The 24,065-nt window shown below is 40.1% G+C and overlaps 1 protein-coding gene across 2 annotated transcripts in view; it reads right to left on the bottom strand.

The window, feature by feature from the left end:
- BLOC1S5 (biogenesis of lysosomal organelles complex-1, subunit 5, muted) overlaps positions 1-24,059 on the bottom strand; it is a 47,595-nt gene extending 23,536 nt beyond the window's left edge. Inside the window, exons 1-3 of one of the 2 annotated variants that reach the window (XM_005886398.2) lie at positions 23,907-24,059; positions 17,491-17,573; positions 3,745-3,874 (exon numbers count right to left, since the gene is read on the bottom strand). In XM_005886398.2, coding sequence (XP_005886460.1) covers positions 3,745-3,874; positions 17,491-17,573; positions 23,907-23,955 — 262 coding nt within the window. In that variant the 5' untranslated portion in view covers positions 23,956-24,059. Of the gene's footprint in view, positions 1-3,744; positions 3,875-17,490; positions 17,574-21,616; positions 21,678-23,906 lie in introns of those variants that run through there. The other variant, XM_014533441.1, reaches the window with a different exon arrangement.
- Between the last annotated feature and the right edge of the window lie 6 nt (positions 24,060-24,065).

The following is a 24,065-nucleotide window of genomic DNA, read 5'->3' as shown; positions in this document are numbered from 1 at the left end:
CCCGAGAATTGTCAGTCCACTCCCTTTCTATGCCCCTGATTCTATTATATTCACCAGTTTATTTTGTTCATCAGATTTTTTATTCACTTGATTTTTAGATTCACTTGTTGATAGATATGTACTTGTTGTTCATAATTTTTATCTCTTCTCCTGGCACCCCTATAATTCGGATGTTGGCTTGCTTGAAGTTGTCCCAGAGGCTCCTTACACTATCCTCATATTCTTGGATTCTTTTTTCTTTTTGCTTTTCCGGTTGGGTGTTTTTTACTTCTTCGTATTTCAAATCTTTGACTTGATTCTTGCGATCCTCTAGTCTGCTGTTGGATCTCTGCATAACATTCTCTACTTCAGTCAGTGTATGCTTAATTTCTATTTGGTCCTTTTTCATATCCTCGAGGGTCACACTAGATTTATTGAGGGTCTCACTAAATTTATCAGCGGTTTCTAGAAAACTCTTGAAAAACCTTACAACCGTGGTTTTGAACACTATATCCAGTAGCTTGCCCTCCTCCATTTCTGTCATTTGTGACCATCTCTTCGTCTCCGAATTTTGGCTGCTGTGTTGATAGGGTGGCTTTCTGTGCTAGGTGTCCTATAGGGCCCAGTGGCTCAGCCTCCCCAATTACCTGAGGTGGACACTCTTGGTGCACCCCTCCGTGGGCTGCGTGCACAGTCTTGCCATAGTCAAGACTTGATTGTAGTTGGTATCACCGGGAGGAATCGACCTCCAGGCCAATTGGCTGTGAGAATCAGCTGTGTCTATGGTGGGAGAACTTCTGTGCTGGAGACACCCTTATGGGGCAAGACTTGCTTCAGTGGGGCTTTGGTGCTCACTGAGTCTGCCCCTGAGTGTGTCCCTTATGGATCTGAGGAGTTGTAATCTGGATGATGCCACTCTGACTACTGGGTACACTGGCTCTTGGATCTCTAAGGAGGTGCTAATTTAGCCTCTGCCTGAGGCTACCCAGCAGGAGCTATGGAGAGATCCACAGATTCCTCTTCTTTGTTTGGGGTTTGGAGGTGCCCAGATGAGGCACAGCTGTGAAGCAATGCAAGCTGCCGTGGGGTCCCGGGCCTTCTTTTGGATGTTCTGGGTCTCTGTGACCCAGCTGCAGTTTGTTAGGTAATCTTAGATTGCAAAGGGCCAGGTCATCCATATGCAAAAGCCTCTGCGCACAGCTTGTGTGGGGCGGGGTGTCAGGGAATCAACTGGGCGGATCAAACAGCTATGGCAGATCCTCAGTCCTCCACCAAGAGGCCCCAGATCTCAGTGTCCTGCGGTAATTGCCGCAAGCACCTCTGAGAGAAAGCTGCCCTCGAGTTCCGCCCAATGCCAGACAGTCCAGCTTCTCCCCGTATGAGCCTGGGTCCCCAGAGACTAGCCCGGAACTGGAGTTCAGAGCAGGAGCTTGTGTCTCCCTCCTGATTGAAAAAGACAATCGCATCCTCAGTTGCCAGCCCTTTCCACGTGCGCCTCCGCACCTCCTCTGAGTCTCAGTGTGCTTTTCTCTTTCCTTCTAGTTGTAGAATTTCCACTCAGCCAGCCTTCCTGTGGTTCTGGATGATGTCCATTTTGTCTTTTATTTGTATTTTTGAAGTGGTTGTGCGAGGCAGCAATTTCAGGTGTTTACCTATGCCGCCATCTTGGTTTCTCTCCTGTCCTAGAGTTCTTGTTTATTTTTGTGATGTTAAGGATCCATAGGAGAATGTTAGTTTTAAAGGCTCTGCTCACACAAACACACTTTGCAAGATAGGTGGCGCTACACAGCCAAAAGCAGAAATAATTATGAGCTGCAGATTCTGTAACAGGTCTCATTCAAATAATTCGAGATGTCCCCACTTTACTGTTGCACAGCTATTTAGTTTTGTGCATCATGTTAGACCACCATCCACACCAGTATAGTTCTGAGATGCAGCTGATGGCACTGCCAGCACAGCTCTCAAACATGCATAGAAGAGACCAATGGGGCAGTTCTAACAGGCACAGAACAAAACTCAACTCATCACTAGTCTTGTAAAGTATAACTTAGATCAGAATATATTACATATATAATAAATTCACTCACATGATCTTGAACAACTCTCTGATCAGTTAGTAGTGAAAATAAACAAGCCAGCACTATGACTTAAAATGTCAAGTTTTTAAACATGAAATTCCCCAAGAACAACAGCTGGGCCCAGGTGAATTTTTAAACTACATCAGCTTAAAAAGCAGGTAATTATCTCCATTATACCTGTGGTGTTCAGGATAATTACTACATGAAAATACTTATATTGGAGCCTACTGAGTTCCAAAAATCATTGACTAGTTTCTAAAGTTAACAATGAGACCCAAAGCAGTCTATATATGTCAAAACCTTAATTATTAACTTTGCATTTTGTGTGTTTTAATTCTTCCTTTTAGGAGAATACATTTAAATTTTGGATAATACTTTTTTAATGCACTGTGAAGACTCTACTTTAAAATATATATATACATATTTCAGAGAGGAAGGGAGAGGGAGAGAAACATAGAAACATCAATGATGAGAATCATTGACTGGCTGCCTCCGGCAGGCCCCCTACTGACGGGGAATTGAACCGTGACCTCCTGGTTCATAGGTCAATGCTCAACCACTGAGCCACACTAACTAGGCTGAAGACTCTACTTTTAAGAGGCCAGTCCTCACATCAGAAATAACTTTAGCCCAAGAATGAAGCAAGTCAAATAACTGTTTATAGATTTTTACCAAGTTTTACCTAATTTATTTTTATATTCTCAAAATGTAGAAAAGGCAAGTTACAGGCAGAGTTCAAATGCATACATAAGCATTCTTATTAATAATAATTTTAGTTTTATTTTTAGCATAATGTCTAGAATGTTTGTCAAGGTTAAGGAAGTGACAGTGTGAACAAACAAGGGCAAGTTTGTAGTAAAATGCAAAAGTCTGAGGTTAATTTTAGACTTCTTGTTGCTCCCCTCAAAGAAACCAAACGTGACCTTAGGGGATTTTTCCTCTCCAATCTCCTTTTAACATCAGAGTACACAAGACTAACTTGGACTTGCACATAAAGACTTAACTCAATTACTAGCCAAGGTCTCTTAGCTGCTTTCCTTCACTGGCCAGTTTTCTCTCCCTCCTCCCTGCCTGAAAGACATTTTATTTGGCACTTCAGTAATCTATCATTATTTACCAGCATTATCCTTGGACAAGCTGAATAGTGGCAATATAGATGCAAGGAGCAGCCTTGTATTTCTGATATACTTCTAATTTTAAAATCAATTATTAATAACACTCCTTTTATGCTATGATTTGACATGTTTAATAAATATTCTTTTTGATTAACTATGTCTTCAAAGTAAAATATTTTGCTTAATGAAAATAATAAAATACTAATATTATAACAGGATTATTTTTTTAAGTTTAAAAAAAACACTCTAATGTCCTATTTGAAAACATTTTATATCAGATCCTAAATCTTGGTTATCAAACTTTTTCTAATGGATAAATTTTTAAAGGTAAAAAATGTTTCAATTTTCTCACATCCTAAAAGGATAAATAATCTTGTGCACTGCAGACACACATACCTCACTTTGGAGATTAAGGCTCTCAACATCAATGGCAATACACATTAGTCACTAGATAAGCACTTCCTCTGAGACAGGCCATCTATCTCTATCCTCTCCTACCGAATACCCAAAAAGATACATTTTGGCATAGATCTCATGTGAAATAAAGCAACATAAGAAAATAGCTGGCTTACATCTCTGGAGAACTTGGTTTAAGTTGTCTTGCATTGTTTTTCTACATTTGGGAAGAGTATGTTCATTTGTTTCATGGATCATATTCTTCAAATTCTCAAGAACTCGCATTTCTCGAAGACCACGTTTTTCCTATCAAAAGAAAATATGTGACTAGTACATACTGTGTTTAAATCTTAGTAATTACTTTCTGGGATTTCCACCCAGGTTTTGGTTGTTATGTTATTACTTATTACTAAAATTTACAAGGCCTTCTTCTAATTATTTGGCAATAAATGAGATGACACACAATCTGGAGACATTTTTTTATTATTATGAAATGCTTCAAAAGTTGAAAAGTTGCAATATGAGTAATAATTTTTATAGCAATATTTTAAAATGGACAAGAGAGCCCGGCCGGCGTGGCTCAGTGGTTGAGCATCGACCTATGAACCAGGAGGTCACGGTTTGGTTCCAGGTCAGGGCATATGCCTGAGTTGTGGGCTTGATCCCCAGTGTGGGTTGTTCAGGAGGCAGCCGATTAATGATTCTCTCTCATCATTGAAGTTTCTATCTTTTTCTCCCTTTCTGAAATAAATAAAGATATATATATTTTTAAATGGGCATGAGAAATAAAGAACAAAAAATGAGGCCTAAATTATGACATATTTCATTCTGTACAGCAAAAAAATATATTAGATGCCCTTGATTTGATTTTAAATTTTTTTTCATTCTTACCATCTTATTTATACTCTCTATTTTTTACCTGATTCTATTTTTCTCAAGTAAAAGTATGAAGTAAAGGTAATATGAGGATGCTTCCCTATGCAGAAAAGAGCTAACACTGAAGGCCTAAGATTACTATCCTTAGAAAGGCCTGCTTGCAAGATTGGCCTTTGGCTGTGGGCTGGGAACTTGACCAGTAAATAGTTCCTTTCACTGGTATAAAACTTTCTATAAATGATAAGACACCACTTTCCTTCCGGGAGTCTGGAATTTGATACACACTAGGCAGAGATTGCCTACCTGACCAGTCCCCAGTAAAAACCCTGGACTCCTAGGCTAAAGCAAGTTTTCCTGATGGATAACATTCCACACGTGTTGTCACAGCTCACTGCTAAGGAATGAAGAACATATCGTGTGATCCCTAGGACTCTTGGAAGCTTCTGCCTAGTTTCACCCAGACTCCTCCCCGTGCACTTGTTCACTTTGATGACTTTGCTCTGTATTCCTTTGCCATAACACTGAGCCCCCACAACAACCATATGCTATGTCCTTGAGTTCTAGTGAGTCACTGCACTGTGGGGAGCGGGGAGGGTCTTAATATCCCCCACTTGAGGGTGGGCTAGACTTAGTGACTTGCTTCTAAAGAACAGAGCAGGGAAAGAGAAAAATAGTTACTTGACAGTGGAAACAATGATAGTTGATATCATTAGTGATGTCATGGTGATAGCATCCCCTGATGCAATGTGATGACAAGAGCTATTTACTTCTGTGGTACTCTTCCCAATATTCACAACCCTAGTCTAATCTTAAAAAAAAACAAAAAAACAATCAGACAAACCCAGATTGGGGGACATTTTATAGGATACTGGCCAGTACTCAAGACTATCAAGATTATGAAAAACAAGGAAAGACTAAGTAACTGTCACAAACCAAAGACTAGAGAGACACGACAATTAAATGCTAATGTGGTACCCTGGATTAGATCCTGGACAGAAAGAGGACTGTAATGGAAAAACTGGTGAAATCCAGTCTGGTGTTTAGTTAGTAGTAACGTACCAATGTCGGTTTCTTAGGTTTTACCAATGTAGCATGGTAGTATAAGACATTACTAGAGAGAAAATGAGGAAAGGGTAAACAAGAACTCTCTGTACTATCTTAACAATTTTACTCTAAATCTAAAATCAATACAAAATAAACATTTATTTTAAAAAAAGAAAGGTGGTAAACTTGATCATAAGGAAATAAAAAGTTAGTTATGTTACCGGGTTTTTGTTTTGTTTTAAGTCATTATTATGAAGCAGCTGTGGTCAGATTTTTACTCTTAATTTTCCCATAGTAAAAAATTTAAAACTCATACAAAAGTTGGGAAAATAAAACAATGAATCCTCATATTCCTATCAACAAGCTTCAAAAATTCTCAACTCATGGCTGCGTTTGTTCCTTCTATAGCATTCCATACATCTCCCTACTCAATCCTGTATTCTTTTGAAGCAGATCCCAGACAATGTATCATTTCAGCTATAAATATGTCAACATCTACCTTTAAAAGACAAAAACTCCTCTTAAAAAACAGATACAATAAGACCACCTCTCTCACACTCAACAAATCTTTAATATTATTAAAAATCAAGGTAGTGCCCAGCCGGCATGGCTCAGTGGTTGAGCACTGACCTATGAAGCAGGAAGTCATGTTTGATTCTCGGTCAGGGCATATGCCCGGGATTGGGGGCTCAATCCCCAGTAGGGGATGTGCAGGAGGCAACTGATCAATGATTCTCTCTCACCATTGATGTTTCTCTCTCTCTCCCTCCCTTTCTATGTGAAATCAATAAAAATATATTTTTTAAAAACCACACAAATCAAGGTAGTGTTCCCTCAATTAACCCATAAATGTTCTTTTTATCCTCCAGTTTAAAACAAAATTGAAGATTCTTACATTGCAATTAGTTAATATGTTTCTTAAATCTTTTTTAATCTATAGATTTGTCCTCCATCATTTTTTTTCCCCTTTGCAATTTGTTGGGGAAAAAAGTGAGTCATTTATTCTGCAGTTTCCCACAGTCTGTTTTTCTGCTGAATGAATCCCCATGGTGTAATTGAACATGTTCCTTTGTCTCTTCTCTTTCCTGTAAATTAGTAGTTAGAACTAGAGGCTTGATCAGATTCAGGGTTTTATATTTTGTTTATAAAGAACATTTCAGAGGTTGGTTGTGTACTTTCGAGAGGACATTGCTAGCATTCTGTCTTCATTTATCAGCAGGAATACCTCCAAAATGAAAAATTTCCCCTCACCGACTATTTGGCTACTCTGAAGATTGCTCATTATATGAAAGGCAAAATAAAACACCTGATCATTTCCCTAAAACAATTATTGGTTCCCTAGTATTCTCTAAAGGTTTTTGTTTGTTTTTACATATTCCTGTAACTCAAAAATTTAAAAATGAATTTTTTCATCCATTACAGTATTTCTCCTTATTGGTGGTTAAATTGTCCTTTGTCCAGTGGGAGCCTATTCAAGTTGGTTCTGGAATGCTTTAGACCAGGGGTAGGGAACCTTTTTTCTGCCAAAGGCTATTTGGATATTTATAACATCATTTGCGGGCCATACAAAATTATCAACTTAAAAATTAGCCTGCTGCCAAAACCGGTTTGGCTCAGTGGATAGAGCGTCGGCCTGCAGACTGAAAGGTCCCAGGTTCGATTCCGGTCAAGGGCATGTACCTGGGTTGTGGGCACATCCCCAGTAGGAGATGTGCAGGAGGCAGCTGATTGATGTTTCTCTCTCATCGATGTTTCTAACTCTCTATCTCTCTCCCTTCCTCTCTGTAAAAAATCAATAAAATATATTTTTTTAAAAAAAATTAGCCTGCTATATTTGATCAAACATTTAATTAACTCACCCCTAGTGCCTTGGCAGGGCTGGACCAAATGATTTCATGGGCCTTATGCAGCCCATGGGCTGGACGTACCCGACCCGCTTTAGACAAAACTTGAATGTTTTTTAGTAGTTTCTTTACTTCTGGTATGGCCTGATGCTCCAGGCTCATCTGTACATTTCCTGACTCAGACTGGGAATCAGTAGGTCTCTAAATACCACTAGTATTTACAAATAATATTTGGAGACTGAGCACTAGTGGTGTTCACTCTACTAGGTTGGTCATTATTTCTAGAACTTTCAGTGGACAAGGCTAGGAGATAACTATTTTTTAAAAAGAAAGAAAACTTTTTAAGTTCTCACTCATTAGTCAAATTTAAATTCAGGACTACAGGGTTTTTAATTACCCTCCTCTGCCTCATCTCTTTCCAGTTCTCAAGTCACCAATATAATTACTCATTTGCTTTATTACCAATTTAAACAAATAATACTAATACTAGCATCAACAAAATGATTACGGAAAACAGTTTTTTTGTTTTGGGGTTATTTTTGTTGTTGTTGTTGTGAAGGGAGATTCCTCTAGGAATGTAGTCAAATTACTGTGTTTTAAAGTTACTTAGGATAATTTCTCTCTGCATGGCAATACCAAAATCTACAAACATAGGTTTGCTTTTTTACATTTTTTAGTTGATATGGAGAGAATTACTCATTAAAATTTAACTTTCTTTTATTTATGTAAAATATTTACATGGCTCCAAAATTCTCTCTCTCTCTCTTCAAAAAAGTCTAGCTTCTATCCCTATCCTTTACATCCTATTCCCTCTACCACTCTCTCTTTAGGTAATTCTTTAAATTTTTTTATTCCACCATTGTTTTAAGTATAAGGATATACATCCACACACATCCATCAACATATAAATGTGTACATATACACACATGCATATATAAAATGTATATAAACATATATGTGTACATACGTACATTTTTAATTCTTTCCTTTCTAAAAAGAATAACAGAATTTTCTTATCTCACTTTATGAGTCATTCATAAACACACACATAATATATATAATCTTTATGTGGTCTATTTGTTCTAGTGTTTAGAAAAGCTGGCATTTTTGTTCTCATGATTTTGTTTATACAAAAGAATGGTATCTCAATTCAAATAGAAAGGCATCAATGAACAGAGAGGGGAACTCTTCAGCTCCATTCAGAGTATAAGTCTTATCCTGGGGTCCACGGTTGGGATTGGGGTTCTAGAACCCCCTTGAAATTGCACTCAAATTGAGTGTACATGTCCTCTTTCTATTTTTCTTGGAAGGAAAATTCTCCAAGGAGTCCATGACCTCCTAAAGTTAAGAACCACTTTATTTAAAGAGTTATTGAAAGTTATTTCTGGTAGCATGCAACTTGGCAGTCACACATTGTAGCAAGTGAATTTGTAGTCTCACCTCTCTAATAGCCTATTAATGATAATAATTAAATGATACAACAAATAGACCCAATGATAATGTTACATGAAACAGGGTGTCAGAAATAGTCTCTGCCCTTAAACTTACCATCTGGTAGGTGCTTTTTTATACTGACACTACTGACACCTATTACAAAAGGAAAACTATAACATCATCTTATTTATATGTTCATTTTATTTCTGGGGCAAAAATTCTCAAAACAAAGCTCAGCATCTGGTTTCCAATGTAAAATACCCTGAAATTTTTCATATACAGTTTATTTTTCTTAGGTTGAAAGTAATAGCAAGTGCTCACATAATGCTTCAAACAGTGCCTGGCAACTAAGCACTTTAAAATGTTTATAATCCTATATAATAAAAGCCTAATATGCTAAGTGTCTGGTCGTCTGTTCAAGCAATCAAAGTGTAATGTGCTAATGATATGCTAAGGCCACTCAACCGCTCACTATGATGTGCACTGACCACCAGGGGGCAGTCAATGGTCAACCAGTTGCTATGACGTGCACTGACCACCAGGGGGCAGACACTCCAAATGGTAAGTTAGCTTGCTGCTGGGGTCCGGCCGATTGGGACTGAGCACCCTGGAGCCCCCTCCCACCCCCACGGCAGCACTAAGGCATCCCCAGAGGGCTCCCGGGCTGTGAGAGGGCGCAGGCTGGGCTGAGGGGAGCCTCCTTCCCCCTCCACCAAGTGCACGAATTTCATGCACTAGGCCTCTAGTTATTAATAATACTAGAGGCCTGGCGCACGGATTCATGCACTGGTGGGGTCCCTTGGTGTGGCCTGCGGGGATCGGGCTGAAATGGGCATCCAACATCCCCCGAGGGATGTAGTAGTGCGAGAAGTGATAGGTGGCCGGGGAGGAGCCACTCCTGCTCATCCAGCCCCACTCATCCCAGTCAGCTGAGCATCTACCTCCATCTTCCACCACTGCCCCTCACAGCTCCTGGTCCGTAGCCACACCCAGCTATGGAGAAGTGGGTCCCTAGGGCACAGCTCCCACGGCCTCACTTGGGGTGCAGACTGAGGCTCGGAGAAGTGGGGTGAGTGCCTGAGGGGCTCCCAGGGCGGACTGGGGAGTCACGGTAGCTGCACGGCGAGACCACCTACTTTGTGCACCCTCCTGCAAGTCCTGGGGTGGCTCTGGTCTGATAGGAGGAGGCAGGTGCTAAGGACGGAGTTTGTGGTCTTTTTTTTCCCTCCCTCCATCCCTCAGTCCTGGCTGCCTGGGGAGGACATGGCCGGAGGGGTTGACAGGGGTCAGGGGTGCCGCACCTCTAGAGCAGTGCCTGGGGAGCGGCGGAATTTGGGCTGATGACCCAGCCTCCCAATGCGAACTGCAGCTCAGCCCCACCTGCTTGCAATCTTTCATAGACTTAATTGCCTATTTCTCTTTTCATCTGTCCAAGTTGACTGCCCCCTGGTGGTCAGTGCACTTCATAGTGACCGTTCGGTCATTCGGTCGCTTAGGCCTTTATATATATAAATTAGTACATTTACTATAATATATATATTAACAATTTAACTTGATAATATTAGAGAGGAAATGAGAAATAATTTTAAATTTTCTTTCAATTACAAAATGGATTAATCTACAAAATTCAAAACCATATTGTATACATATATATTTATTACATGGTATATGGGACAGACTTCATACTGATATTTCATAATATGACAGTTACTCTAATAATCTAACTAAATATGAGAGGTTAGGATGTCAAGTGAAATTCTAGTCTGTCCTGCCTTTTAAGGGATTTTCTCTTGATCAATTCAACCCATATTCAATTCATCAACACAATCCCTTCCAACTCCTATAATAATTATACTTATTTGAAAATATTTTTGCCTCTAATTTTAATCATCCATTTTTTTCCTATCGGGATAGTATCTGTTTTTCTTTCTCAGCTCAAACATAACCCCCGTTATGAAAAATTCCCTCCCAGCTCTTTTGGGAGTTGTTTCCTCCTCGGTGATCTCAAGTACTTTGTGCCTATTTTATCATCATACTTCCACCATTAAGTCTCTTTGTTTATATGTCTTTCTTGTCCCTAGATTGTAAACTTCTGCAGGTAGAGACTGTTTTTTATTTTTATTTATCTAGTGTGACAGATAGTCCTGGGTTCATTCCCCTCTCCTTTCTTTCTAGCAACATCGAATATTATTTGGAGTGGCAAATGTACCTATAACAGAGACTGCTAGATGTTTCCCACCTGCCTTTCTTTTTGCTACATGAAATGCAGATGTGAGGGTTGGAGCTCCACAGCCACCTTGTAAACATAAGCATAAGAGCAACACCTCAGGGAGATAGAAGGAAAAAAATCAGGAAGAGAGCTGACATCATAGAGCCACCATAACAGCCCTAGGCTCTGGGTAGTGTGAGAGAAAAATAAGCACTTGTTAAAGCTACTATTTTTCAGGTGCCTGTTACTGTTAACTAAATACATCCCTTACCGATATACCTAGGTATTCAATAACTATTCAATAAAGCATTCAAAGAATAAAGTTTGCTAAAAATAAGAAACTTGTACAGGACTACACACCCCATAGCAAGCACTTCATAAGTATTGACTAAATGGATCTCTCCTCTGTTCTATGTGAGAGAGGCCATGACAGCTCCTTGTGGCTAGAAAGACAAAGATGCAGAAGATAATGTCTCTACCCACAGACACTATCAAACTGATGCTCACTGAGAGGGCCCCACTGGGATCTCTGTTCAAAATACTCACTGGAATCAAGAGAAGAAAAGATTTGTATAAAGTTGGGAGAAAGAGAGTCAATTGCCCAGAAATACTAGCAAACACAAAAAGAAAGCATAAAATATTATAATAGAACTTCAATAATTTAAGTAATGCTGCCACCATGTGGCACTTATTCCCTTCTTTTAGAAATACAATTTTATAAAGAAAAAGATGATTGTTGCCATGTGCATTACCTTTTTTAAATTATATAAACTATAAACAACTTCAGTTTTAAATACTAGCCAGTTTTTCTTAAAGTGAACTACATTTAAATGGTAAAAAAGCAGATAAAACTTCTAGGAAGTACTGACAACTAGCTCTGCTTCACCATTCCTCTCTGAAGACCACATGGACTAATTAGAGGATATTATTGTCTGAACCAAGATAGAAGAGAACTATAAACAATGCAGATATCTTTTTAACTCTAAAGTCTTTAAAGTGTTTTTAGCTTTTCTTTACTAATTTAAGGAAAGTGTTAGGAATATAATATACCTAAAGGTAGCAGAGCCTGATATATAAAGTTTCCATGCTACACTAAACCTCAGGAAGACCAACTGGGGAGGTCACTGGGTGAAAAGATTGGATCAGATACATTTCAAGAAAAGAAAATATATTTAGTTGAACATAATGGCTCAAACTTAGCTGACAAAATATTTTTGAGCCCTCCAGAGACCATTCTTCAAGGACAATATATGAATGCCTTGCTCCCTAGCCAGTATGGCTCAGTTGGTTGGGTGTCGACCCATGCACTGAAAGGTTGCTGGTTTGATTCCTCAGTCAGGGCACATGCCTGGGTTGCAGGCTCAATCCCTGGTGTAGGGTGTATGAAGGAGGCAGCTGATTCATGTTTTGCTCTCATGTCAATGTTTCTCTTTCTCCTTCTCCCTCTCCCTTCCTCTCTCTCTCTAAAATTCAATAAAAATATTTTAAAAAGAGAAAAAGAATGCCTTGCTTCATGAAGGGTGGGTCTGTGTCTGTCTTATTTTCCAATATAGTATTAGTTTCTGACATTCTGTCTTACACAAAATGGGGGCTTTAAAACATTTCTATAGCCTTGTATCTATCATACCCAGGGTGAAATTTTATTTTTTAGTAAACAAATTCCTCAGGTAATGCTTTTGTCACTTGCTTAGCAAATCCCTATTTTCCCTAAGACATCAAACATTGAACCCAAATTCATAAAAATTATTATAAATTTTGAATTAATACATGTTTATTTGATTGTACTTGCTACCATTTTCTCTTAGTAAGTTACCAACATTTGTCTAATACCTATATACCAGGGATTTTTAAAAATGATGTTCCATTTAATCCTCACAAAACTTCTGCAGTATACATTATTGTTCCCATTTTTTAAATAAGGAAACTAAGCCCCAGTAAAGCAACTAATCATAACTAGTAAGAAGAGTGCCAGGACTTGGACTCAGATATGTCACGCTCCAAAGCCCATGTTTTTTCTACTCTTTTTAAAAAAAAAAATTATCTTTATTGTTGAAGTATTACATATGTCCCCTTTTCTTTCCCCATTGATCCCTCCACCTCACATCTACACCCTCCTCCCCAGACTTAACCACACTATTGTCTATGTCCATGGGTTATGCATATCCTATATAATAAAAGACTAATATGCAAATCGACTGAATGGCAGAACAACAGGCCGCTATGACATGCACTGACCACTAGGGGGCAGATGCTCAATGCAGGAGCTGCCCCCTGGTGGTCAGTGTGCTCCCACGGGGGGAGTGCCACTCAGCCAGAAGCCAGGCTCATGGCTGGCGAGCGCAGTGTCAGTGGCAGGAGCCTCTCCTGCCTCTGTGGCAGCGCTAAGGACCCTTTGGGACTGTGAGAGGGACAAAGGCCGGACTGAGGGAGACCCCCACCACCACCACCCAGTGCATGAATTTCATGCACCGGGCCTCTACTATACATATAAGTTCTTTGGTTAATCTCTCCCTACCCACCTTCCCTCTGAGATTCATCAGTCTGTTCTATGCTTCTATGTCTCTGGATCTATTTTGTTGATCGGTTTGTTTTGTTCATTAAATTCCACATGAATGAGAGATCATGTGATACTTTCTTTCTCTGACTGGATTATCTTGCTTAGCATAATATTCTCCAGGTCTCTCTATGCTGTTTCAAAGTGTAAGAGATCCATCTTTTTAATAGCTACAAAGTATTCTATGGTGTACATGTACCACAGCTTTTTTATCTACTCATCTACTGATGAGCACTTGGGCTGTTTCCACATCTTAGCTATGTTAAGCTCCAAGGCCCATGTTTTTTCTACTCTTTAACACAGCTTCTTCTCCAAAAAGATCTTAGAGGGCTTAATAATGCAGAGTGTAGATACAGCTGTTCCTTGGTATAGTGAAGAACTGGTTCCAGGAACCCCTGCATACCAAAATCCAAGAAAAAAAGTCTGTACATATTCAATACAGACACAACCATCATAGGCCTAACTATATAATACACACCAACAACTTAACTTTTTTCCTGAATATTTTCAATGTGCAGATGCAGAACCCACGGATGCAGAGGACCGACTATAATTCCTCTCCTTTTAGACATGCTCCTGGCAACTATGTTCCATCCTAGTTAAAAGAGGTATTGACTTCAACAGGAAGTGAGCTCTTGAATACAGCATACTCAGCAGCATAAATGTAACACTTCTTTCGTCTCCATTCAAGACTCGTTTCATAGAAAACATCTACATTATTTAAAATATGACACCTGTATTCTAGGGATAATTCAGCCAGTGAGGGAACTGAATTAGAGAATTCACCATTATGCCAAAACTCTATGCTTCTTTTAGTATAAAGTAGATCTCTCTGGCTGGATAGTTCAGTCAGTTACCGATACACTAAGGTTTCAGGTTTGATCACCAGTTAGGGCACATACAAGAAGCAACCAATGAATGCATAAATAAGTGGAACAACAAATAGATATTTCTCTCTTTCTCTCTCCCTTCCTCTCTCTAAAATCAACAAAAAATATTAAAAATATACATATAAAGTATATCTTTAAAGGTATATCTAAAATTTTTTCAATAACTATTTAGTATTTAACCATACTGGCAAAAAAGGATGACATATGAAAAAGATGATTTATGATATCACTGAATGTCGAAAACCCAAGTTTTAGTCCAAGTTCTGTTACTTGTTCTTTTGAATCATATTCAGCATCTACAATGCAGCAGGCATTATTTTAGGCATTCTGAATACAACAGAAAATAAAAACAATAGGTCCTTATTCTCATCGTGTCTATACTCTAATGAAGGCAGACAAGTAATAAGCAAGTAGATAACAAGAAAACTATCAGGTATTTATGAGAGTTTATGGTAGGCAGAATTCTAAGATGGCCCCTGAGACCCCACCCCTAGTGTACACACACCTTCTCTCAGTTATGCACTCAAACCCTAGTCTAGGTGCTGCTCTTGAAGATACTCTGCAGATATATTTTAGGTCCCAATCAGTTGACTTTAAAAAAGGGAAGTTATCCTCAATGGGCCTGACTTAAATCAGGTGAGTCTTTAATAGGGACTGGACTCCTCTTGGCAAGCACGACAGGGATTCCATGTGATGAAGATTCCATTGACAGCTTTGAAGATGGAAGGGGCCAAGTGGCAAGGAATGTGAGTGGCTTCTAGTAGCTCAGAGGGGCTCCTGGCTGATAGCAAGCAGGGAAACCTCATTCCACCATAGCAGAGAAGTGAGTCCTGCCACAATCATATGAATTAGGAAGAGAACCCAGAACCCCAAATAAGAACAAAGTCTGGCCAACACCTTGATCACAGCTTTGAGAGACTGAGCAGAGAACACAGCCATGCTTTACTCTCACTACTTTATTCTTATTTAATCTCACTAAAGAATTGGTAATAATTTTTATATGGTACTAGAGGCCCTTTGAACGAAATTCGTGCATGGGGGAGCGGGGTGTCCCTCAGCCCAGCCTGCACCCTCTCCAATCTGAGATCCCTCTCACAATCCAGGCCTGATTGCCCCTAACCGCTTCTGCCTACCAGCCTGATCACCCCCTAACCACTCCCCTGCCAGCCTGATTGCCCCTAACTACCCTCCCCTGCTGGCCTGATCGCCCCCAACTGCCCTCCCCTGCTGGCCATCTTGAGGCGGCCATCTTTGACCACATGGGGGTGGCGATCTTGTGTTGGAGTGATGGTCAAGTTGCATATTACCTCTTTATTAGATAGGATGATAAGGTAATAATCTCTGGGTAATTTTCTGAGTTTTCCACATAATTGTTATCCTACAACAATAATGATGAAGATAGCTAACAGCTATGCCTAGATATCAGACAGTATTCCAAAATACACACATACAGACATGTGTGTGCTTGCACATACACACCCCTTTAATCTTCACAACAACTCTTTGAGGTAGATATATGCAGATTTTGAGTAACAGAGTCTATTGAACTCAGAAATGGTATCTAATGCTGCAGCGCTGTCTCTCAATTGTTATTCCTCTGTACCACAGGCTTTTTGTAGTGATAAATGGTTTATGAAAAGGTTTTATCCTTTGGCAGGTTTAGACTTCCTGCTTGGTTGGAGTCTCATTTGAAAATAAACCTCAACTTACCCAGAATCACAAAATTGTTTGTGTAACACCATTTACCATCTATCCAAAAGTAGCTTGAGATGTTAATTTAATGCACAACGAACCAATTATATATGTACAAACCAATCCTATCTAATAAAGAGGTAATATGCAAATTGACCATCACTCCAACACACAAGATGGCTGGTAGGGGAGGGCAGTTGGGAAGGACCAGGCCTGCAGGGGAGGGCAATTGGGGGGAACCAGGCCTGCAGGGGAGGGCAGTTTGGGAGAACTAGGCCTGCAGGGGAGGGCAGGTGGGGGGAACCAGCCTGCAGGGGAGGGTAGTTGGGAGCGACCAGGCCTGCAGGGGAGGGCAGTTGGGGGGAACCAGGCCTGCAGGGGAGGGCAGTTGGGGGGAACCAGGCTTGCAGGGGAGGGCAGTTAGAGGCAATCAGGCCAGCAGGAGAGCAGTTAGGCATCGATCAGGCTGGCAGGGGAGTGGTTAGGGGGTGATCAGGCTGGCAGGCAGAAGCGGTTAGGGGCAATCAGGCAGGCAGGCAGGCAGGCAAGTTGTTGGGAGCCAGCAGTCCTGAATTGTGAGAGGGGAGAGGTCCCAGATTGGAGAGGGCACAGACTGGGCTGAGGGACTCGCCCCCTCCCCTGCATGAATTTTGTGCACCGGGACTCTAGTAGTAATATGAAATAGGGTGGCGGGTTGGTGTATTAGTATTGCTGGAACATAGCACACAAGGTGGGGTGGCAGATGGTTAAGCCAGAAAAGTAGGGAACAGGTCACAGAATGATGCTTGACTTTATCCTATAGATGACAAACATTATAAAAGGGTTATGTCAGAGCACTCTGGCAAGAGGGTAAAGATTGGATTTTACTGGGTTGATAAAGCAGGCACACAAGTCAGAAGGGTTAGAAATTTATGAGGTAGCATCCAGAAGATGTGTTCACTAAATACAGGCCCTAAAGGTAAGAGAATAGCTAAGGATAATTCTCATGTTTTAACTTGAGTGCTTTGGGTGGGTGCTGATGCCCCAACTGAGAAAAAAATATAAAAAATGGGCCTGGAAAATCTAGACCAATCAGTCTTTAAAACCTTTTTTTCACTATATCTCACTGCATAGATGAAAAAAACTGAGATCAACAGACATTAAATATGCCAGAGTAGGTCACAGAACTTGAACCTAAGTCACCTACCGCCTAGTCTTGTGCTCCTTATATTAATAGTAATAACTCTTAAAGAGTTTTTACTATTACTATTAAAACTTTGTAGGTTTTATGAACCATGAACAGAAATCAGAAATTTTAAAACTAGAGAATGTCCCTTCCATATATGAAAATCACTAATAATTAGGGCAGTATTTTTACAAAATAAATTTTAAATACTCACTTCAAATTCTTTCACAAAATAACGGGTTTCACCCTGAATAACTGGTCTGTGATCTAACAGCCTTGAATGAATTTCTCCAAGATCTATAAAGACAAAATAAAATCCAAGGTTAATCCATGTTAAGTGGCACAATCTCTAGCTTGTTTTTACTCTTCCTATTTCCCATAAATATATGAAGGTTAAAATCTAGTTTAGACAATGTATTAATAGGAAATCTTATCCACAGCCAGTAAATTGATACAAGTACTTTTGAGAGCAATTTGGCAGTATCTAATAAAGCTGAAGACATGTATACCTAGCAATTTCATGCCTACCTATGTGCTCTAGAAAAACGCTTACCCAAATGAAAGAGACTCTTATAAATGAGTGTGATGTCAAAAGAAAAAAGGAAACAACCTAAACATATTCATGACAAAATACTATACATCAGAAAATGGATGAATACACTAGAGTTACATTTATGAACATGGATAAATTCTACAAATATAATGTTGCACACAAAAAAGGTCAGTAGGATAAAGCTATTTATATAAACTTTAAAAATATGCAAAATGAAACTTCCTTTTGGGATACATACAGAAGAAATAAAACTACAAAGAAATGTATGAGAAGAATAAATACCAAATTCAAGGCAGTGGTTACCTTTAGAGGGAGAAGAATGCAATTTGAGCAAGCTACACAGTGGTCCCCCTTTTTAAAAATTTAATCAATAAACTTAATTTTTTTAATAGCAGTTTTGGGCTCGTAGCAAAATTAAGCAGAAATCACAGAGTTCCATTATACCTCTCATCCCCACATACCCACAATCCCCCTTCTATCAACATACCTGCACCACAGTGGTACATTTGTTACAATCAATTAACCTACATTGACACATTATTATCACTCAAAGTAAATAGTTTACATTAGGATTCACTCTTGGTGTTGAAAAATGTATAATGACATGTACTCAACATTGTGGTATATAGAATAGTTTCATGCTCTAAAAAAACCTCTGTGCTCTATTCATCCCACACAGTGGTCTTTTAATGTTTACTTATGAAGATGGTGGGTCAGTGTTCATTATAAGTCTCTGAACTTTTTAATGGGTCTGAAAAAGACATAATTAAAGAAAAAAGTTCTGAATTTTAACTGTTTTGGGTGAGTCATTCTATTCATTCTACTTAGTAACAACTACATAGTTTAAGGAGTAAACCTCAAAATTCCTGGAGGAGTTAAATCTCCAAATAAGAACATGTGCCATTCATATTCACTCATTGGTATCATCTGTTCCTCAAGTTTCTTATTTTTGCAGATATGCAACAGGGTAAATTCAAGTCTCTATTTTAATGAGTTTTATTGGGATACATTGTGGGAAGTATGCTAAGTAAAAATATATAAATAAAAGAACTACTTTTGCTTAAATCATTCAATGGTTCATTACCTAAAACAGTTCTCTGGGAAGATACTAGGAATTAATTTTTTTTTTAAATTCTACTTAGTTAAGTTTGGGAAACAGAGAAAATCAAGTTAGGCAGATTCCTTTACCTTCAATCTTCTGGGAGTCTATAGCATACAGACATGAATTGTGAATGCCCAAGTGAGGACTATGCTATGCAGAAATTTATGGACCTTATTTGACAATTGAACTTAATCACATCTCAAATAACCACCAGTGTCCAGGTAAGAGACAATATTCCAAGCTCCTTAGAAGCCACATAAGGGCCTCCATGGTCTGGCTCCAGCTTCATCTCCTCACCTGTCAGCAATTCTGAGCTACCTGCAGTTTTCCAAACACACCATGCTGCCTCATGCATCCTTGCCACAGTTCATACTATTGTCACCACCTGGAACCATTCCCCAAAACTGCTCAAACATCGAACTTCTTTAAAATTTTCATTAATTCTATCTAGCTTCCTTTAGGTCTCAAGGAATGTCCCTATTGTATGTTCCCAAAGCACAGTGCATATATTTCCATCATATCACTTACTAAAATCTTCTCTCTCCTGCAGCAAGCATCTTCGAGACCAAATTATTTACATGTCCAGAGTGCATAAATGAATTAACATGTATTTTTCTATGAGACTAAGAAGTCATTACTTAACCTTTAGCGAGATGATTCAATTGTTTGGACGTAGATAGTGATCACTTCTAAAACCACGAATTTAAGATAGTAAAGATTTGGGGGGGCGGGGCGTGCAGAGGGAGAAGATTCTGAAACACACATTACTGTAGAAATTAAGCCACTAACTAGTTTTGTTATAACATTACTAGAGGCCTGGTGCATGAAATTCGTGCCCTTGGGGTGGGGGTCCCTCAGCCTGGCCTGAGCTCTCTTGCAATCCGGGAGCCCTCGGGGGGTGTCCAACTGAAGGTTTAGGTCCGCTCCCCACAGGGAACGGGCCTAAGCCAGCAGTCAGATATCCTTAGCACTGCCGTGGAGGCGGGAGAGGCTCCCACCACCGCCACTGCGCTTGCCAGCCGTGAGCCGGGCTTCTGGCTGAGCAGCGCTCCCCCTGTGGGAGCACACTGACCACCAGGGGGCAGCTCCTGCATTGAGCGGGATCAGGCTGAAACTGGCTCTCTGACATTCCCCAAGGGGTCCCAGATTGCGAGAGGGCGCAGGCGAGGCCGAGGGACCCCACCAGTGCACAATCGGGGCCTGGGAGGGACGTGGGAGGTTGGCCAGCTAGGGAGGGACCGCGGGACGGCTCCAGGGGGTGTCGGGCCCATCTTGCTCAGTCCTGATCGGCCGGACCCCAGCAGCAAGCTAACCTACCAGTTGTAGCGTCTTCCCCCTGGTGGTCAGTGCATGTCACAGCAACTGGTCAACTATCTGCCCCCTGGTGGTCAAGTGCATGTCATAGCAAGTAGTTGAGCGGCCTTAGCATATCATTAGCATATTACACTTTGATTGGTTGAACAGACGACTGGACACTCAGCATATTAGGCTTTTATTATATAGAATAGGATAATAAAACAAGCGCATTATAATAATTCAGAGTTTACTGGAGTCCCAAGGATTACAAATACATAAAGTCTCTATAAATAATGTAAACAAATATAAGCTACAGATTTTCACACAGCAACATGGGACGCATCCTTTTGTTGCTTGATATACAAGATAAAAGATACCATCTTCCTTTCTCCAAAAGTTCATACTCTACTGTGGGAGTTAGACAAATAAACCTTCACACATAGGTTAGGATAATCACTTTAGTGGAAGATCAATATGCTATGGAATTATGGAACAAGGAGGAATGTAGTAAATTGCAGATCTCTCATTAAGTAAGTTTTTTACTCTGGTCTTAAATTTGGAGGCCTTCAATGTAATATGTGAAGCTTTGTATATCCTAAGGAACAATTTACTGCATTGCAATTTTTCCTATTTATACCTTTGGTGTCAACATTTATATGTTATTCTTCCTCACAACTTATCAAATCATCCCCTTTTCCATCCCTCCTTGTCTCACTTGGACTACATCAACAGTTGGTCGCACCTCTCTATAACCCACTCCATACAGTGTCAATTCTCATTATTTGCAGTAGTTATGTTTGTAAAGTTGCCATGAATGCTGAACTATAGAATACTGAACTACTGCTCTTAAAAGAAATATGAGATTAGGTTCCTATAAACGTCTTGTCATATTTTTGTTAACCAAAATGCTATCGGTGTCATATAGGTTTGGTTACCAAGATCCTTGTAAAACACACCAGCCTCAGTGTTGAAGATCTGCTCTTCCAATAACACTTTTCCTGTATAACTCTTAGCAGGTATTTTCAAAGTTCTACAGCCTCCTGATCTGCAGAACCTGCTTCATCGGCAAGTCTAACATTTTTTCACACTGTACCACCTCTGAGAATGCCAGCCAGCACTAGCCCAGAAGGGTTTAACATTTCCCTGACCCTTGGTAACTGAACTATAGATTTCTTTGGCTTTCAACTTTACACAGTGCTGTCCACTACACTTTCTCTATGGGTCATAAACCCACAAATTTAGCTGCTTTTCCATTGCTTCGTCACACCACCATAAATGTTACCTTGGCACTTTCTGAAGTGGCCTCACATACAGATTGATGAATTTTCTTCTTTGTCTGGATGGCTGATTTAACACAGAACTCACAGCAAACAGCACTGCAGCTCATACCTGAAAGAAACTTCTCCAATACATGTATTGTCTCTCTAAGGCACATCACAGCCTTCTTGTGTTTAGGGCCACTTCAGCACTATACTTGGAAACCACTTTAAACAGCAAAACCAACAACAAAAATTACATAAAAGTGAAAAACATGGCACCAAATAGAGAGCAAAAAGGACATTTGTTTACTGTAAGAGAGCTGAAACAAAAAGCAGTGGTGTGTTATTCAAACTCAGCTATGAATGTGCACGTAGGGCAGCTAAATTTTTTTCTCTACTCTGCCTATGTGGGAATGACTATGAAAGCACCACCAACATTGATTTTGGAGTTATGAATTTATCTTAGCAAACAGGCAAACTCACAAATATGCAATCCACAAGATGAGGACCAACTACTATCTGCCCAAGTGCTTTACTTAAAATACAAATCTAATCACATGATTCTCATACTTATTATTGGATAGTTTCCTGCCATTGAAGAAAAGTCTTCTATGGTCTGATTTCCATGGAACTCCACCTCATTTCCCAGACACTCCTGCTGCTGTAGGCCCGCATGCCTTTGCTCATGGTGTTCGAAAGTCCAAAATACCTTGCCCTCTTTGTTAACTGCCAATACTTTATTCTTCAAGATGCAGATCAGACACTCCATCCTCCAGAAAGACGCTCCTGTCTCCCAGTCCCCACCCCTAACACCCACCCATGGGCCAGAAACCCTCAAAGACCCAAGGCATAAGTATCGAAATCATTTATTTATATGTTTCCCTTTCACTAGACTCTAGCAACCAAAATTAAACAAATATCTGTTCACAATTGACAGTCTTCAAATAAGATGAACTAAAAATAGATTTTTTAGAATGAACGGATCCATTGAAAAAGCCAAGGCTGTTCAGACATATTTTCAATTGCAACTCAATTTTGGATTAACTTGAAAAACTTCCCTTGAATTATCTTTTTTTTTAAAGTAAATTAAAATTAAAAGTTCTGTACAAAGGATGCAATCAACAGAGTGAAAAGGTAACCCATGGAATAGGAGAAAATATATGCAAATCATGTATCTGAAAAGGGGTTAATATCCAGAATAAAGAACCCCTACAACTAAAACAACAACAAAAAACCCAAATTATTTTATATAAAAATGGGCAAAGGACTCAAATGGACATTTCTCCAAAGAAGCTATACAAATAGCCACTAAGCACATAAAAAGATGATGAACATCACTATTTATTAGGGAAATGAAAACCAGAACTACAAGATACTACCTCATACCCATTAGGAGGGACCAGCAGGGAAACAGAAAAGACAAGTCTTGGTGAGGATGTGAAGAAACTGGAATGCTTGTGCAGTTAGTAAGACTGTACTATCATACAACCTCTATGGAAAACAATATGGCGATTGCTCAAAAATTAAAAAACAGAATTATCTTTGACCCAGCAATTCCAGTGTTGGGTATATACTCAAAAAATTTGAAAGCAGGGACTCAAACATAATGTGCATACCCATATTCACAATAACCAAAAGGTGGAAGCCATAGGTGTCCACCCACGGATAAATGGATACACAAAACGTGGTGTGTATATACACATACATACATACAACAGAATATTACTTAGCTTTAAAAAGGAAATTCCGATACATGCTACAGTATGGATGAAACTTGAGGATGGTTAGTCAAATAAGCCAATCACAAAATGACAAACACTGTATGATTACATTTATATAAAGTACCTTGAGTAGTCCTCAGAGACAGAATAGAATGGTGGTTGCTAGAAGCCGCGGGGAGTGGGTGTTGAATGAGTACAGACTTTGGGAAGATACGTTATGGAGATGGATGGCAGTGACAGTTGCACAATGTGAATGTACTAACGCCACTGAACTGTACACTTAAAGATGGTTAAGATAAAACTTGTTACGAGGTATTTTACTACAACGAAAAAAAATGAAGTGGTAGTTCACTAAGATTACACCTATAAACAATTATAATGCAGCCGGAACACCTGTGCCCCGCTCCCGCACTCTCCAACCCTAACAGCTAAGGTTAAAACGAACAGGCGGCATCCGAGGGGCCTGCCCCGGGCGGTGCTGAAGGGCTCGGAGTCCTTCCAGGGCTCCTTCCACACTGCAACGTGGTGGGGCTGACGGGGTGGAGGGGGTTAAGGAAGACCGGCGATGAGAGACTGCCAAAGACCCTGTTGCAGGAAACAGGGTGGCGAGCTCTGGACTCTAACTAAATTCGGGGTCTGTGAGAATCCAGGTTACTAGGCTGTAAGCTCCCAGCTCGAAGCACCCGGGACAGAACGGACCTCTGTGCACGTGTCTGGAGCTTGAAGACGCTTTCAGCTGTGATCTCATTAACTCTCGCCTAACCAGGCGCAGACAGAGCCAGGGTGGGTGAAGCCACGACCTCAGGTCCGGCCGCCGCTCCACGGCCGCCCGGAGGCGCAGCCCGGCCCACTCCGACT

Source organism: Myotis brandtii, unplaced genomic scaffold (genome assembly GCF_000412655.1).
Source record: "Myotis brandtii unplaced genomic scaffold, ASM41265v1 scaffold982, whole genome shotgun sequence".
NCBI lineage: Eukaryota > Metazoa > Chordata > Mammalia > Chiroptera > Vespertilionidae > Myotis > Myotis brandtii.
Note: the sequence above shows the minus strand (reverse complement) of the source record. Positions and strands in the feature narration are given on the sequence as shown.